We start from the raw sequence: 16,892 nt of genomic DNA, 5'->3' as shown, positions 1-16,892 counted from the left end.
GCTGATTCAGCCGAGCTGAGCTAAGGAAGAATTTATGGAAGGGCAGAGCGGGGAGGGACCTCGGAGGCCTAGTCCCACTCCCTGCTTGAGCAGGAGACTTTGCACCACTTCAGTCCAGTGACTGTCCAAAAGCTCAGGGCTGAACTGTGGGGGCCCTTGGCGCTCCCCTAGCTGGGCGGTTTTCTTGCAGATGTTTCATAACCCAACTAGGCAACGTCATCCATCTAGAGGGGACGGGGGGGTGAGGAAGGAGGAAGGAGGAGGGGAAGGAGAAAGGGAAGGGGAAGAAGAGGAAAAAGAGGAAGAAGAAGAAGAAGAAGAAGAAGAAGAAGAAGAAGAAGAAGAAGAAGAAGAAGAAGAAGAAGAAGAAGAAGAAGAAGAAGAAGAAGAAGAAGAAGAAGAAGAAGAAGAAGAAGAAGAAGAAGAAGAAGAAGAAGAAGAAGAAGACGACGACGACTGGGGGGTCCTTGGTGCTCTCTGAGCTGGGCGGTTTTCTTGAAGACATTTCATGACCCAACTGGGTAACATCATCAGTGCTGGAAGGGAGGGGGGGTTGTGGAGGGGAGGAGGAGAAAGAGAAAGAGAAGGAAAAAGGAGGAGGAGGAGGAGGAGGAGGAGGAAGAGGAAGAGGAAGAGGAAGAGGAAGAAGAAGAAGAAGAAGAAGAAGAAGAAGAAGAAGAAGAAGAAGAAGAAGAAGAAGAAGAAGAAGAAGAAGAAGAAGAAGAAGAAGAAGAAGAAGAAGAAGACGACGAACTGGGGGGGTCCTTGGTGCTCTCTGAGCTGGGCGGTTTTCTTAAAGACATTTCATGACCCATCTAGGCAACATCATCCGTGCTAGAGGGGAGGGGCATTGTGGAGACAAGAAGGGCAATGACTGTGGGCTGTTGGTGCTTTCTGAGCTGGGTGGTTTTCTTGCAATTGTTTTATAACCCAACTAGGGAACCTTAGCACTGATGATGTTCCCTAGCTGGGTCATGAAACGTCTGCAAGAAAACCGCCAAGCTCAGAGAGCACCAAGGACCCCACAGTCCTCCTCCTCCTCCTCCCTTCTAGCACTGATGATGTTCCCTAGTTGGGTCATGAAACGTCTGCAAAACCCCCCCCCAGCTGAGATTATACCAAGGATCCCACAGTCCTCCTCTTCCTCCCTCTCCTCCTTCTCCTTCTCTGCAAACCCCCCACCCCTCTAGCACTGATGATGTTCCCTAGTTGGGTCATGAAACGTCTGCAAGAAAACCGCCCAGCTCAGAGAGCCTCAAATATTCTCTTCCATCCGTCTCCACAAGCTGTTCCCTGACTGAGTGCCAGCGTGAAGGTCTGAACTACCCTTCCAGAGTTCAACAAAAGATGTGACGGGCGTGTACCACAGTGAAGAGCTTTCATCCCCCTCACCATTGTGTTGGTGTTGGGCTGCCCGAGGGTGCTGGTGTTGGTGAACGAAAAGCCCGTGTTCTGGGCGGTGGTGGGCTGACCAAAAGGTTTGTTGAAGAGGCTGGGCGTCGGCTGCGTCGAGCCGAAGAGACTTCCGGTCCCCGTGCCAAAACCGGTGGTACCTGCAACACAAGAGACGACGTCCTTCGCTTTGGCCCTCCTCTCACCTGGAGCCAGCTCTGAGTTCGAAGCACCCAGAGGGGGTGTGCTTCGAACGGCAGCGCCGCTGGGTCGCTCTGCCCTCTGCCTGAAGCTGCTGGACGATATTATCTGGTGGTTTGGGACGACACACTCTCGATACAGCGATAAAAGGATTACCACTTCAGGTAGGGCAGACATGTCAAACACAAGGCCCGGGGGCCGGACGCGGCCCGTGAAGTGGTGTCATGTGGCCCGCGAAGCCATCCTGGAAACAGTGAGGGAACGGCCCCCGCTGCCTTGGCCTTGGCCGGCCGGGAGCCAATGTACAATTTTGTGGTTGCCATCTATGCTGAAACGCATTCAGTCTCCCTCTGACTTTGCCCTGGTACCCATCATGAACAACCTGGCTAAGGAGAGCAAGCACAGCAGCAGTTTTGAGGAGGAGGTAAGTGCAGCTGGGCACCCCCTTGGGGAAATGGGGCTGGGCTTGGTGCCACGGGTGCTCGAGGGCCAGGCTGGGCATTTGACCTCTGCTGCCCAGGGCTCCGGGCAGCCCGCACCACCATCCAGGTCCGCCAGCATGGCCTGAGAGGAACAGTGAGGCTCCTCCAGTGGACCCTGCCTTGGCACTTGCCCCGGTCCCACCCCCTTCTGCCAGAGACCCTAAGATCTGTCCCACTCCTGCCCAGGCCCCCACAGGCACCCTTGACGCGAATGATGTAGAGCTGGCCACGCCCACCCAGTAGGCCACACCCACTCCTTCCACGCCCACCCAGTAGGCCCCCCAAGGGCAACTGCAATGCTGATGTGGCCCTCAATGAAATTGAGTTTGACACCCCTGGGATAGGGGAACCTGGGCCACTTTCAGACGGGTGGACTTCGACTCCCAGAATCCCCCAGCCAGCGTTGCTGGCTGGGGGATTCTGGGAGTCGAAGTCCACCCGTCTGAAAGTGGCCCAGGTTGGGAAACTCTGTAGACCAGAAACCGCGAGAGTCGATAGCCGTTTTTTTTACCAGCTTGGCCAGAGCAAGACCAGCCCAGGGATACTTACTGGCTCCAAACGCCGTTTTGTTTGCCCCGTAGGAAAAGCCCGTGTTGGTGGTGGAGGAGCCAAAGAGTCCTGTGGCTGTGCTGGACGTAGCGGTGGAGGATCCAAACAAGCCCGGGGTGGCCCCTGCTCCCACTGGGTTGGTGGGGCCTTTCCTGTTGGCCTGATAGTCTTCCAGGCGAAGCTCCTGGAGGGAGAAACATTGAATGAACACATTCCCCGTGCTCTGGCCTTCCAAAAGTAGGAGAAGCAGCCTTTGAATGGGGGGGAGGGGGCTCCTGGAAAGGGGAGGGGGATGCTGCTCTCAAAGGGGAGGGCTCCCAAGCCTGGGTGGCTGTTCTGACACTGGGCAAAGGTGCAACGGAGCTAGAACGAGACCAAAGAGTTGTGCCAATCCCTCCAACTGGGCTTTATTCAAGCAGAATAGAGAATGCCAGAACTGGAAGGGACCTTGGAGGTCTTCTAGTCCAACCCCCTGCTTCGGAGGAGAGCCTATAACATTCCAGACAAATGGCTGTCCAATCTCCTCTTAAAAACCTCCAGTGATGGGAGCACCCACAACCTCCGTTCCACTGGTTCATTGTTCTCACTGTCAGGAAATTCCTCCCTATTTCCAGGCTGGATCTCCCAGAATCCCCCCGTTTTAAGAAGGGTGGATCATAGAGTCATAGGGCTGGAAGGGAGCTTGGAGGTCATTTAGTCCAAGCCCCTGGCTCTCTACCATTCCAGACCAATGGCTGTCCAATCTCCCCTTAAAAACCTCCAGTGATGGGAGCACCCACAACCTCCGAATGTCAACGCTGCTAATATTGAATATTCTTGCTTTGACAAAATATGCAGGACTGTCTGGTACTTTTAGAGTTAATTCAGAGGAGAAGGAGGGAGGAGGGAAAAGCTCTCGAAAGGGAAAGGAAGGGAACCTTTGCCCTTCAAACTAATTGGAGAACGTAAATCATGACAGCAAAATAAGGGAGGGGAAATGCTAGCAAAATAACTGCTGGGGGTGGTGGTGGAGATTTCAGATCTTAGCATCCCCTTCGTCATGCCATTTTGTAACATAAATAAAAGACTTTTAGGAAAATCAACGCCTGGAAATTCTCTGAAGTGTTTCATTAGCCGGAACCCCGACATCATGCTAAGATCTGAAATCTCCACCACCCCCCAGCAGTTATTTTGCTAGCATTTCCCCTCCCTTATTTTGCTGTCATGATTTACATTCTCCAATTAGTTTGAAGGGCAAAGGTTCTCTTCCTGTTCCCTTTCGTGGGCTTTTCTCTCCTCCCTCCTTCTCCTCTGAATGAACTCTAAAAATACCAGACAGTCCTGCATATTTTGTCAAAGAAAGAATATTCAATATTAGCAGCGTTGACAGCGAAGGCAACTTCCGTTCCACTGGTTGATTGTTCTCCGTGTCAGGAAATCCCTCCTCAGTTCTAGGCTGGATCTCTCTCCTTGCTTAGATCCCACCCCGTTGCTTCCTGGCCTGCCCTCAGGTGCTCTGCAGGAGAGATTCGCTCCCCTCTTCGCTAGGGCACCCCGAGGCCCAGCGCCCACACTGACCTCGAGGGATTTGCTCTCGTACTCCTTCATAGCAGTGATGCACTGATGCTTGGTGCTGATGTTGGTGCTGACGCCAGACTTGACCATGGTATCCGTGCCGGTGGGTGCCTGGAAGGAAAACGACAAAGGCCCTCACTGGGGATGCACGTCCTGGAAGAAGCCAGGCTTTTGATGGTGCCTTGTGGGCTTGCAAGGGCTGAAGGCTTGATCTGAGACCCAGGAAATCCTGCAACGGTCCCGGCCAACAAGCAGGCCGCCTCTCTTTTGAGGGTTGCTGAATTTGCCCTCCGGATGCCCCTGGCCTTGTCCCGCACGGTCGGTCTCACCCTCTCCTTGCCTACGCTGGGCTCTGGGTTCTGCTTCTTCTACCTGGAAGGCAGCCTTCAGGGCTCTGGCCCCGTCTGCCGCCGCCGCCATTTCAGATGGAATGTGAGCAGGAAAGCTCCACCTCCCCCCTCTGCAGAGGCCGAAGACCCCCCTTTTAGCCGACCTGGCCATCTTCTACTTCATCAACTGCTACAGAACCCTCGAAGGATGGCGATTCCGCCCACCCCTTAAAGGGGCATCTGCCCTTCCTAAAGCAACGCCAACGAAGCACCCCCCAGAGGCCGAGGCAGAATAGGGGGCGGGCGGGTGGGCACTGGACTCGGGGCCATCTATCCTAGCCAGCGGCAGCTTTTTCCAAGGTCTTATTCAGAGACCGGCCTCTTATCCTGCCTTGGTTTGAGGTGTGAGTTTCTAGGCGTGAAGAACGTCTGGTCATAGCGTCACGGCCGTTCTTCAAGACATCAGCAGCATATTTGTAGCTCAGGGTTCAATTGTGGGGTCCTGGGTGCTCTCTGAGCTGGGTGGTTTTCTTGCAGACGTTTCATGACCCAACTAGGTAACGTCTTCAGTTGTTAGACTAGAAGGGAGTGGGGTTTGTTCTCTGTTTTTATACAGTGGCTTTTCCCCTCGCCAGCAATTAATGCCCATTTAAGCAGAGATCAACCTCAAAATTAATACTAGACCAGGGGTAGGCAACCTTGGCTCTTTTATGACTCGTGGACTTCAACTCCCAGAATTCCTGAGCCAGCATAGCTGGCTCAGGAATTCTGGGAGTTGAAGTCCACGAGTCATAAAAGAGCCAAGGTTGCCTACCCCTGGACTAGACTAAGAAGCAGTAAACAACAGCCCAATTAACAAACCTTTGAAAAACTCCCAACACTGACAGGGCAGGCCATTAGCATGTAAACAGAGAGCAAACCCCCCACCCCCCCCTGATAAGGTTCCCTAGTTGGGTCATGAAATGTCTGGAAGAAAACCACCCAATTCAGAGAGCACACAAGGATCCCACAATGAGAGGCACGGCCGTTACTCTCAGACTCCCTTCTTCAAATAATTTATATAGGACATTCAGTATCGGCTTCTCCAGAGCAGCAAAATTGATCCAGATTCCCCCAGCATACGTTCCTGCGAGGTATATCTTGACAAGAACTTCCCAACCCTAAATTAAATATCGTTATGCTGGCCCGTATGGAAGGACAGCTGCCTGAGAGAGGAGAGTCAGCTTCACGGGGATCGTAATAAATATGAAGTCTGGTTCTCTTATCGATGGCAGGGAATGGCCTTCAGATACACCGCTCAGAAGAATGAAATGAATTAAAAGCGCACGCGAACAGGGCTTACGTTGAATTTAATCGTGGTGCCGGTAGGGACGGTGGAAAAGCTGGTTGACCCAAACAGGGAGCCAGATGTGCCCCCAAATGGGTTGGAGGCTGTGTTAGTGGTGCCAAACAAGCCTCCGCTGCTGGTGCTTGTCCCAAAATCTGTAAAAATAATAATAATAATAATAATAAAATAAATAAAAGCCATGTCCAAATGTATCACAGATAAAGCTAAACTTTGTTTCACGCAACGAATATCCGATAGAAAGCAGACGGAACTTATAACGGCGATGGCGAACCTACGGCACGTGTGCCAGAGGCGGCACGCAGGGCCCTCTCTGTGGGCACACACGCCGTTGCCCCAGCAGAGTTCGCCAGAGTAGCGAGCACGTGGCGTTTGGAAGCAACGGGGCAGGAAGTGAGCGAGCAAGCGGCATTGGCCCCCTCCCGGGGATGCCCTGGAGATGGCGAGGGACTGGCCCCGGCCACACTCACCCAGTCTGCCGTGACCACTGCAGCCACGCCCACCCAGTGGGCCACGCCAGTGGGCCACAATGCTGATGCAGCCCTGGCACTTTGCGATGAATAAGTGGGTTTTGGGTTGCAGGTCTCTAAAAGGTTCGCCATCACTGACTTAGAACATTTTAAATGAAGCAGCACTGGGTTCTGGGCCAGCACAAACAAGGATGGATGTTCAGGGATAGAGGCAATTTCTTTGCCCGTTTGACTTCCACGGGGGGGGACCGAGAACGCAGCGCGTGCGGAGTTTCCCAAAAAGTCTGGGGGTGGGAAAGAGAACCGCCTTCTCTGTCCTCTGCGGGAGGCAAGGAAGAAAGACGGTTCCACCCAGCAGGTTCCATTTTTGCTAAGAGTTCCAGCAGGGGGTTCTGCCTTCTAAGAAGTCTCCTTAGAGCAGGGGTAGTCAACCTTGGCTCTTTTATGACTCGTGGACTTCAACTCCCAGAATTCCTGAGCCAGCTGTGCTGGCTCAGGAATTCTGGGAGTTGAAGTCCACGAGTCATAAAAGAGCCAAGGTTGACTACCCCTGCCTTAGAGGATGTAGAAACCACCGGTTCTTTTGGGCCAAAGGGAAGAGAAGGGTGTTTTACTTCTCCTCTTGCTGACGCTTTGTCCCACCCAAACAGCAGAGAAAGGCCAGTGGCTCTCAGCAAAGGTCTGAACCGATTCTTTGCGCAAGGGCTGGCCTGACCTACCGCTTCCTTCAATCTATCCAAACTTCTGGGAAACGGCATTCTGGTCGACAGCCATAAACAGCCCTGTTCTAAATCCTGGAATCTTTTCTTTAAAAAAAAAAACCCAATCCCCAAGAGTTTTAGAATACAGGAGCTGTGGGGCTGGTGAATGCCCTAAAGCCCCCTATCCCCACTTTTCAGCTAACCTTTAATATCAAATGTTAACTATTCTCGCCTCACTTTTTTATATTGTGTTTATGTTCTTCTCATTTGATCTATACACTGTCCAGAGTCCCTCCGTGGAGCAGACAGCGATAAATAAATTCTTCCTAATGAACAAGGTTATCAGCTGAACAATGCATGTTTTTCAAGCCCAAGCCGCTTTTGCATCACTATGAACTTTGTGAAGATACTACGTACAAGCTGAAATATTTCAGGGTGCGAACAAGGTGCACGCTCCAGCTTATACGCAATTACAATATTGACAGAAAAGGCGGTGCCCTTGCTGCGTTTACTCCACTAAAGCTGGCCTTAAAAACAGGTTATGATTATTTTGTCTTGCAGGACTATTTCTTCATGTTGTACATCCAGTCAAGGACTTTGGTCTTAAAGACAGGTTATGAGCAGGTTATACGTATTTTGTCTTGCAGGACTATTTCTTCATGTTATACATTTCATTTTATTAAATTAAATTTTTCATCCGATCAAGGTCAAGGTCTCTTGACTGATTCAACAGAGTCCTCACTAGCACCTGCTGGCTGAAAGAGCATGGACAGAACGAAAGGAAAGGAGAATCCAGCAGGAGGCCGAACCTCACAATGGGGATCAAAAGTGGGAAAGGAAGAGCGATGGGATGTTTTACAGTATTTCAGATTATATTTCTAACCACGCCGATTTCGACTCCTGGACCAAACAGGTTCTTCCGTTCACACGCTGGGTCATCTATTTTTTATTTTACTAGAGTTAGGAAGCTGAGCTTCCAATCGGGATATGGCGGAATCTGCAGCCGGAGTGGGAGGTGGGTGGGTGGAGAGACTGGCTAGCTGGGAATCCTTGGCGGGGAGGAAACGAGGGAGACCTGAGCCCCCTCCCCTAAAACCCTTTATATGGTTGTTCTCAAGAGAGCGGAGTCCAGTTTGGGGAGATTCTTGTAATATGGTGCAGTAAGCAATGAAGACTCTTCTCTGATCAGCTCGTAGTGTTGGTGTTGTTCTAGCCCAGGGGTAGGCCACCTGGGCTCTTTTATGACTCCTGGACTTCAACTCCCAGAATTCCTGAGCCAGCCAAGCTGAGGGGAAAGGGAGAGGTTTCCAAGCTGAGCCATGGCTGGCTCAGGAATTCTGGGAGTTGAAGTCCACGAGTCATGAAGGGGCCAAGGTTGCCTATCCCTGTTCTAGTTCCTTGTGCCCGACACAACCTCTGTGAACCTTACAAACCTCAGTTTGTCAGCGGGACACAGGACTCTTCCCACAAAGAGGCTCAGGAGCGTTTTTCAGGATTTGTTCAGGGACGCAAAGCAGGAAATGGCACCGTGCAGGTGGCATTTCCCAGCTGAGAGAGAGAGAGAGAGAGAGAGAGAGAGAGAGAGAGAGAGAGAGGAGAGAGGAGAGAGAGAAGAGAGGAGAGGAGAGAGAGAGAGGGGAGAGAAAGAGAGAGGAGAGAAGAGAGGAGAAAGAGGAGAGGAGAGAGAGAAGACAGAAGAGAGAGAGGAGAGAGAGAGGAAGAGGAGAGAGAGGGAGAGAGAATTTGCCATACTCACTGCCAAACCCCGCCGGCTTGTTCTGGGCGAAGGCATTGGTCTGGGTTGAGAAGAGTCCTCCCCCTGTGCTGGTAGTGCCAAACAGGCCGCTGGAAGTTCCAGTGGACGGGCCGAAACCAAAACCGGTATTAGTGGACGACGTGGCTGGCTGGCTGAAGGTACTTGCCCCAAAGAGCCCTCCTGCAAACAAATAGAAGCCCTCTGGTTAGGCACCCCAGAGGAGAAGGGGGACACGGGGCACAACAGGTGGGCGGGGGGGGGAGATCTGTACCTGGCTTGGTCTGGGTGCTGCCGAAGAGTCCTCCGGCATTGTTATTGGCTCCGAAGGCGGACGCCCCAAAGGCTCCTCCGCTGGTGGTCCCAAAGCCAGTATCTGCAAAGCAGGAAGAGGGGGATTGGGGTGGGCTGGGCTGCATGGGTGGGTGGGTGGGAGCATCTGAGCTTATCAAAGGGCTGAAGCTCAGCTGCTGCCGTGGCTGAAGCTACTTCCAGGCCAGAGTGCAGTGTCTTTTTTTAAAAAAACAGCACGTGGTTTTTTTGCAAGCCACGTCTTTCTGAGCACCGAGGCTCCGCCGATAATTAAAACGGGCAAACCTTTGGAGGGCTTACCACATTTAAAAAACAGAACCTTACATAAAAAGCTCAGTCCCATCCCGTCCATATTAATGTTATACATGTAGTCCTCAACCTATGACCTTAACCGAGGCCAAAACGTCCGCTGCTAAGTGAGACAGCCGGGAAGTGAGTTTTTTGCTCCATTTTATAATAATAATAATAATAATAATAATAATAATAATAATAATAGTAGTAGTAGTAGTAATAGTAGTAGTAGCAGTAGTAATAATAATAGTAAAGTTGGAAGGGACCTTGGAGGTCATCTAGTCCAACCCCCTGCTCAGGCAGGAAACCCTATACCATTTCGGACAAATGGCTGTCCAGTCTCTTCTTAAAAACTTCCAGTGTTGGAGCATTCACTGCTTCTGGAGGCAGGTTGTTCCACTGGTTAATTGTTCCAACTGTCAGGAAGTTTCTCCTTAGTTCTAGGTTGCTTCTCTCCTGGATGAGTTTCCATCTGTTGCTTCTTGTCCTGCCTTCAGGAGCTTTGGAAAATAGCTTGACTGCCTCTTCTTTGGGGCAGCCCCTGAGATACTGGAACACTGCTATCCTGTCCCCCCTCATCCTTCTCTTCATTAAACTAGACATCCCCAATTCCCGCAGCCATTCCTTATATGCTTTAGCCCCTAGTCCCCTAATCATGATCTAATTATGATCTGTCTGGCTTCTTGTTAAGGGACTCACTGCAGTTGTTAAGTCAGTAATACGGCTGTTAAGGGAATCTGCCTTCTCCCATTGGCTCTGCTCGTCGGAAGGCCGCAAAAGGGGACCACGTGACCCCCCAGGCCACCACGACCCGTCGTAAATACGACTCAGTTGCCAAGCCTCTGAATTTTGATCGCGTGACCGCGGGGATGCCTCGACGGTCCTAAGTTTGAAAAACGGACGTAAGTCACTTTTTATTCAGTGCCCTTATCACTTCAAACGGTCACTAATCGGACTGTCGCAAGTCGAGGACTGCCTGTAAAGAAAACGTTCTACGTTCTATGTAAGACTGCCAGGTAACATTGTTCTCTACGCGGCTCACAAAGATAACGTACTACTCAAATTTAAAATGGGTTGTTTAAGCCTTTCCATCGGAGAGGAGATTAGAAACGGAATTAAAACCTCGACCCCTCGTTGCGTGTGGATTCAAAGAGGGGGCATACGGGGAAGGTAGAAGATTTCTGCCCAAAATTGCTCACCTAGGCCCAACCACCCCTCCCTTCTGGATCACTTACTCTGTCCGAAGGTCGAGGTGGTTCCAAATCCTCCCGCATTGCTGCCAAAAGGCGTTCCAAAAGATTTGTTAAACATGCTGAAGTTATTTCAATGTCTCAAAACCTAGAGAAAAAAGAAGAAGAAATAAAAACTTTAGACCAGGCAACCTTGGCTCTTTTATGACTCCTGGACTTCAACTCCCAGAATTCCTGAGCCAGCTTTGCTGGCTCAGGAATTCTGGGAGTTGAAGTCCACGAGTCATAAAAGAGCCAAGGTTGCCTATCCTTGCTTTAGACAAACTCAGATTTAAGGAGTTTCTATTAGTCTTTTTTACTTCCCAGAAGTTGATTAACTAGCAAATTGCTAATCGGTCATCTTGGTATCAGTGGCAGCAGAGTTATGAGCTGATCCCACTTCAATCGAGGGCAGGGTGGAAACCTTGGCTATGTGGTTAGTTTATATATTTCGGTGTATCTTTCGAACTCAGAAAATTAGGCCATGTAAGAAAACTATGGTTTAGTGCCATGAATACACATCCATGCATTAAAACAAGACGGATTTTAAAAATGTTGGACATCTTAAAATAGAAGAGAAAAATGCTATTTGAGAGGACAAAACTGTTCAACCTGGCTCAGATCTGCAAAAGCATAAAATAGCAGATTGCTGAGGGTCTTGGAAATAAAAGATCATAGGGTACTATTATTAAAAATAAAAGAAATTGTTGTAACGTATGAAGGCAATAGAACAGTGGTGGCGAACCTATGGCACGCGTGGCAGAGGCGGCACTCGGAGCCCTCTCTGTGGGCACACGCACCGTCGCCCCAGCCCCGCCTCCTCCCACGGCCCCCTCCTCACCAGCAGCCCCCCTGGAGGAGAGTCACCAGTGCAGCCAAGGACATGGTAGCCGGGAAGCGGGGACAAGACTCTGCCCTTGCGCCACATTGCGCGCAGATGATGCTGCGGGGCACGGGCGGAGGGCATAGCCGCCATGGCGCTGCTGGGTGATCTGTGGTGGGCCGTGAAGGTGGTGGGTGGCCCAGCGGGCACGGTGGAGCAGGGACAGGGGTGGTGTGGGGGCAGCTTTTGGGCACTTGGTCTGTAAAAGGTTCGCCATCACTGCAATAGAAGAAGGGGACGACAGAGAATGGGGTGGCTAGATGGAGTCCCTGAAGCAGGAGGCGGGAGCTTCAATGGACTCCAGAAGATGGCAGAGGACAGGAAGGCCTGGAGGAACGTTGTCCATGGGGTGGCCATGGGTGGGACGCGACTTCGCAACTAACAACAACAATTGAGCATTAAATTGGTAGTTTCACATTGCATTAAGCAAGGATATACATTCAGTGTTGCAGCCACTAAGATTGTCGGATGAGCAGGCACAAAAACAGCCAGGGAAGGATTGAAGCCTGGGAAACAGCCCCTTGTCAGTCAACAGGAATGCTAATTTACCACCAGCTTACCAAGTACTTAGGAGGTGAGGGCTGGGCAACACAAGGAAACAACAGCCAACAGTTTCATAGTCAGTCATCAACACCCCAATCAACATCTAAAAAAAGCCACAGGGGCAACAGGCACCATATAAATGCCACACACGGAACAGCCCAAAGCACACAGGCTGCTAGAGAGAAGTTTGCTGAGGATGGGCTCCGGCAGAGAAGTACGAAAGCTCTGAAGATCACGTCCCGAACATTAAATTCATAAAGAAATGACATTCCTCTCTCTTTATGGTAAAAGTATTTCCAGAATGTCACAAATACTTCTCTTCTGGACTCAGGACAGGAAGAGGAGACCTATATGCCTATCTCCTTTTTATCAGTGCTGTCAACCTTCTGCTCCCATTCACAATGCCTCCCCAAAAACTCAGCCAATCGTATTTCAAAGAACCTCCGCACGCGTGGGGGCACGCGTGCACGCACACACACACACACACACCACACACTGAGGGGCCACCCCAGGCTACTAGAAAATGCCTTTATAAAGCACAATGGAGCAGGCTAGGCCCAATTCTTCCCAGCCTAGCTTAGCCCATCAACGAAGCAGAAGCAGCTGAACATCTTTTATATACCCATGCTTTCTACACAAAATAAACTAGAAGCTTCTGGTTTTCCTAGTTTCCTTTCTTTGCAAAGAAAAAAAATTAAACTGGTCCAATTACAGCATGGACAATGCCTGTTCTAATCTCCTCCTAGGCATGTCAAAAGAATTCAGCTCCAACACTAAGAAGAGTCTGCTGATGATTAGCAAGAATCCATATGATTTACCCCAAAATGAATGGAATTTAGGAGAGCAATTAAAACCCGATTATTACAGCGTCTCTGAGAAGGATTAAGATTCCTTCTAAGTACATGGGCTATGACTATTTCTTGGGATAGGAAAATTTACCATACAATGGCCTTTTCCCCCTCTTTTTAATTTATTTATCTAAGATTATTAACTGATCAACAAATGATATCGCATATAGTAAAATTAAAGTGCTGTATTCTGCAGAAAGAAGTGTTTTGTCAAGTTTAGTCACATCAGAAGTTGATTTAGTGGTTAGGGCACCAGGCTAGAACCCAGGAGACGGTGAGTTCTAGTCCCGCCTTAGGTGTGAAAGCCAGCTGGCTGATCTGGGGCCAATCACCAGGAGATGGTGAGTTCTAGTCCCCCCTTAGGCGTGAAAGCAGGCTGGGGGACTTTGGGGCAGTCCCTCTCTCTCAGGCCAACCCACCTCACAGGATTGTTGTTGTGGGAAAAATAGGAGGAAGAAGGAGTAATAGGTATGTTCGCTGCCTTATTTATAAAAATAATAAAGGTGGCTATAAATAAATCCAGAATATATTTTACATAATTTTTAATCCAAGCAAATTATAAACCTTTTACTGATGTATTTAAAGGATAAACATTTTGTAAACCAACTAGCTAAGGCAGGGGTAGGCAACCTTGGCTCTTTTACAACTCATGGACTTCAACTCCCAGAATTCCTGAGCCAGCTATGCTGGCTCAGGAATTCTGGGAGTTGAAGTCCATGAGTCGTAAAAGAGCCAAGGTTGCCTACCCCTGAGCTAAAGGAATGTAAGTTAATTTCTAAATGTTTTATTACAAGTTAGAGACTATAATATTATTGGCAATTCATAAACTTTTGAACTTCTGTTAAAAAAGTAGGTGAAAAACTAATTCATAGAGCTTATCAATACTTATAAATTCAAGCTCTACCACTATGACTGAGGTATTTTTCAAATCTGAAGTGACCCCTTTTCTCACGTTGCTCACGATCCCAAGAGGATTCAAGTATATACCTCCAGGAGTTAACTGGCTAATGAAATCATGATTTGCTAGTCTATAAAATGTAACAAAACTCTTTACCGCGAAATCCAAAGCTTGCTGATAAAACCTTTTGCCTTTTATATGTCCGTCCTTCACTATCACTGCAAGAAAAGCTCAGTTTGATTATGCTTAGCCACCTGGCTCAACTTTTAAATGATTCAAGGCTGCAAAATCACCTCTAAGGCAATCTCTGTTTCCTTAGCATTGCCTGATAAGAATGTTTATTTCCAAGCAAAGAACATTTGTTACTGACATTCTCTAATAGACAGTCAGCGTTTTGGAGCTTTCGATTCCAGAGTTTGTGAGGTCCTCGGTGCTCTCTGAGCGCGGGTGTTTTTTTGAAAGGGTTTCATTGCCCAACTAGGTAACATAAGCAGCGTACTGACCTTGGCACTGATGACGTTCCCTATTTGGGTCATGAAACATCTGCAAGAAAACAGCCAAGCTCAGAGAGCACCAAGGACCCCACAGTTTGACCTACAAATATTCTCTTCTATCAATTCTAGTTTCTTTAATTACACTGGAAAGAAACCACAATAAAACTAATGAAAACCCTTTACAAGTCATAATCTTTGCTGCCCTCACATCAACCCTGTCCTTTAGAACAGGGGTCCCCAACCCCCAGTGTGTGGAATGGCACTGGTCCACGGCATGCCAGAAACCGGTCCGCACAAACAAAGGCCCATCCGTGGGATACAGGCAGCACACAAACCAGGCCCCCTCTGGTCCGTGGAAAATCTCTCTCCATGGAACTGGTCCCCGATGCCCAAATGTTGGGGGCCACTGCTTTAGAACGTCTTGCCCCCACCTGGGGTGAGATCTGCTTCCACCTGTCTGACCTTCCATAAGGGCCTGACAACATGCCTGTCAGTTGGCTTGGGGCCCCAATGGGGAGTATCATGCTGGAGGTGGTTAATGGACCAATAGCACATCCCACTTCACCCTTTGGATATCCTGTTTTCTCTCCCCCCCCCCCTTATCATAATTTTAATCCTAATAGATATATATAGTAAATATATGTGTATATATTTAATATATTGTATATACAGATACGCACATATATAGTAAATGTGTGTGTGTGTGTGTGTGTGTGTATGTTTCTATAGCTGTATTGCTTTTAACCTTGTAAGCTGCCCAATCGTGGCTTACAATTTAATAAACAAACTCCTGGTTTGGTTAAAACAACCCTTGTCTTCCTCTGCCAGTGTGACACACGAACCAACTGGTGTCCACACGCACCACTTCAAGATCTCCAGCCGTACCCCAAGTTCGGCCAACCAATTCTGACGAATGCAGACGCCCCTGTCCCAAAGGGGCTTCTTCCAAAAGGCAACCGGACGTTGTTTTTCCTTGAAGACGTTTCGCTTCTCAACCAAGAAGCTTCTTCGGTTCTAACTGAATGGTGGAGGAAGGATTTCTATCCCTGTCGGTCATCTGGTCGTTAGCGCTCTCTCTGAGAATTGTTGAGGCCTCTTGGGAGGTTTACCCCTGCTCTCAGGGTCACCTTTTCAGGGATTCAAAGAGGCCGTCTACGTTAAGGTTGAGCGGTGCTGGAAGGATAGGACACCACCCACCTCCTGTTTGCAGCACCGTCCTTCCTTCCAGCAGCTCCAAGAAGGCTCCGCACCCATCTGCACTCTGATCCAAGGGGCCTCCGTGACCCCAGAGAGAGGCTGACGCCCAGGAATATAACCCCATCCATTATTCCCCTCCATCCATCCAGAGTCGAAGGGGCTTCCTGGAGGAGAAGGGAAACGTCTTCAAAGGGAAAACAAACCGAGGGAGCCCAGCTGCTTTGGGGACAACGCTGACCGGGATGGCCGAGAAGCTCCGGAGACCCCTGCAGGCGCTGCGGCTCCTGCCTCTCGGCGGCGGCGGCGGCGGCGGGGATTCCGCTTCCGGGTCCTCGGCCTGCCAGGCACGGGAGCTGCCCGGACACCAGGGCGACGGCAGGTCTGCTCGGCGTCCGGCTCGCTTCCTGGGGAATCCCCCGCCCAGCTCCACTCCCAGGGCCCGGGAGACGCGGGGAGGGTCCCGCCTCCAAGGCCCGTTAATGCACGCGCGGGAGCCCCCCCCCCACGGCTTCACTTCCCGCTCACGTGAACGAGCCAGGCGGGCCGCGTTCCCACGACCCGGGACTGAAGGGCCCCCCCCCGCACGTGCGCTCCCCTCGGCCGGCCGGCCGGCGCCACGTGACGGACAGGCCCCGCCCACTGCCCCCCGCAGGAGACCCCGCGCGGCCCCACCTTCCCCCCTCCTCCTCCTCCTCCTCCTCCCAGAAGCCCCCGGGTCTCTCCCTCACCGCTTCTCCAGGCTGGGCCTCCCGACGGGGGAGAAGCGCGGCGTCGGGCTCGGGGCCCGCGGCCCGGCCTAGCGCTCGCTGCGAGGGGCGTCTCTGTCACCGAAAGCCGGAGGAGGGGGGCGGCGGCGCCTCTTCGAAACCCGCCTCAGCCGCTCGAGGGGTCGCGATTGGGGGGGGCGGCAGCGGCGAAACTGCGTCATACACGCACGCTCGACGCTCGCCCGCGCGGAACGTCGGGGCGCCGAGGGCTCCTGATTGGCTGCGCTGCGCTCCCTTTCCTCGGGAGATTCCCATTGGCGCTCCGTCCGCCTACGTCAGCGCCCCGCGCTGGTTTTCGATTGGCTGAGTCGTAGCTCTCTACCCTCAACGTCGCCCCGTCCAATCGGCTGCGCCCTCCCTCCTGACGTCCGTCGCGGCAGAGCGCCTCGGGGCGCGGCGATTGGTTGGGGAAAGCGACGGCCCTGTTGCTGGGGAGGGGGGCGGAGGCGCGAGGGCGACGCCGCGGAGGTTCCTACGTCCCCGGAAGTGGGTGGAGCCTAAGCGTCCGGCGGGCGCGGGTGTTGTGGGCTTGGTTTCCATAGCAGCAGCGGCGACGCCGCGCCCGAGGGAGGAGGAGGAGGAGGAGGAGCCGGCGGGCGCGGGCAGGGCCAGGCGGCCGGGAGCGGCGGCGGCGGCGGCGAGGAGGCGAGCGGG

General features: G+C 51.4%; 1 protein-coding gene across 1 annotated transcript in view; it reads right to left on the bottom strand.

Moving 5' to 3' along the window:
* The window catches only part of NUP98 (nucleoporin 98), a 35,283-nt gene extending 24,593 nt beyond the window's left edge, over positions 1-10,690 (bottom strand). Inside the window, exons 1-7 of the mRNA XM_015827793.1 lie at positions 10,615-10,690; positions 9,051-9,152; positions 8,780-8,959; positions 5,850-5,989; positions 4,182-4,289; positions 2,625-2,808; positions 1,393-1,553 (exon numbers count right to left, since the gene is read on the bottom strand). Of these exons, the coding sequence (XP_015683279.1) occupies positions 1,393-1,553; positions 2,625-2,808; positions 4,182-4,289; positions 5,850-5,989; positions 8,780-8,959; positions 9,051-9,152; positions 10,615-10,690 (951 nt within the window). The remainder of the gene's footprint in view (positions 1-1,392; positions 1,554-2,624; positions 2,809-4,181; positions 4,290-5,849; positions 5,990-8,779; positions 8,960-9,050; positions 9,153-10,614) is intronic.
* Between the last annotated feature and the right edge of the window lie 6,202 nt (positions 10,691-16,892).

The sequence above is a fragment of the Protobothrops mucrosquamatus genome, unplaced genomic scaffold, assembly GCF_001527695.2.
Source record: "Protobothrops mucrosquamatus isolate PMUCROS unplaced genomic scaffold, P.Mucros_1.0 scaffold3953, whole genome shotgun sequence".
NCBI lineage: Eukaryota > Metazoa > Chordata > Lepidosauria > Squamata > Viperidae > Protobothrops > Protobothrops mucrosquamatus.
This window is presented reverse-complemented; position numbering and strand designations above follow the sequence as displayed.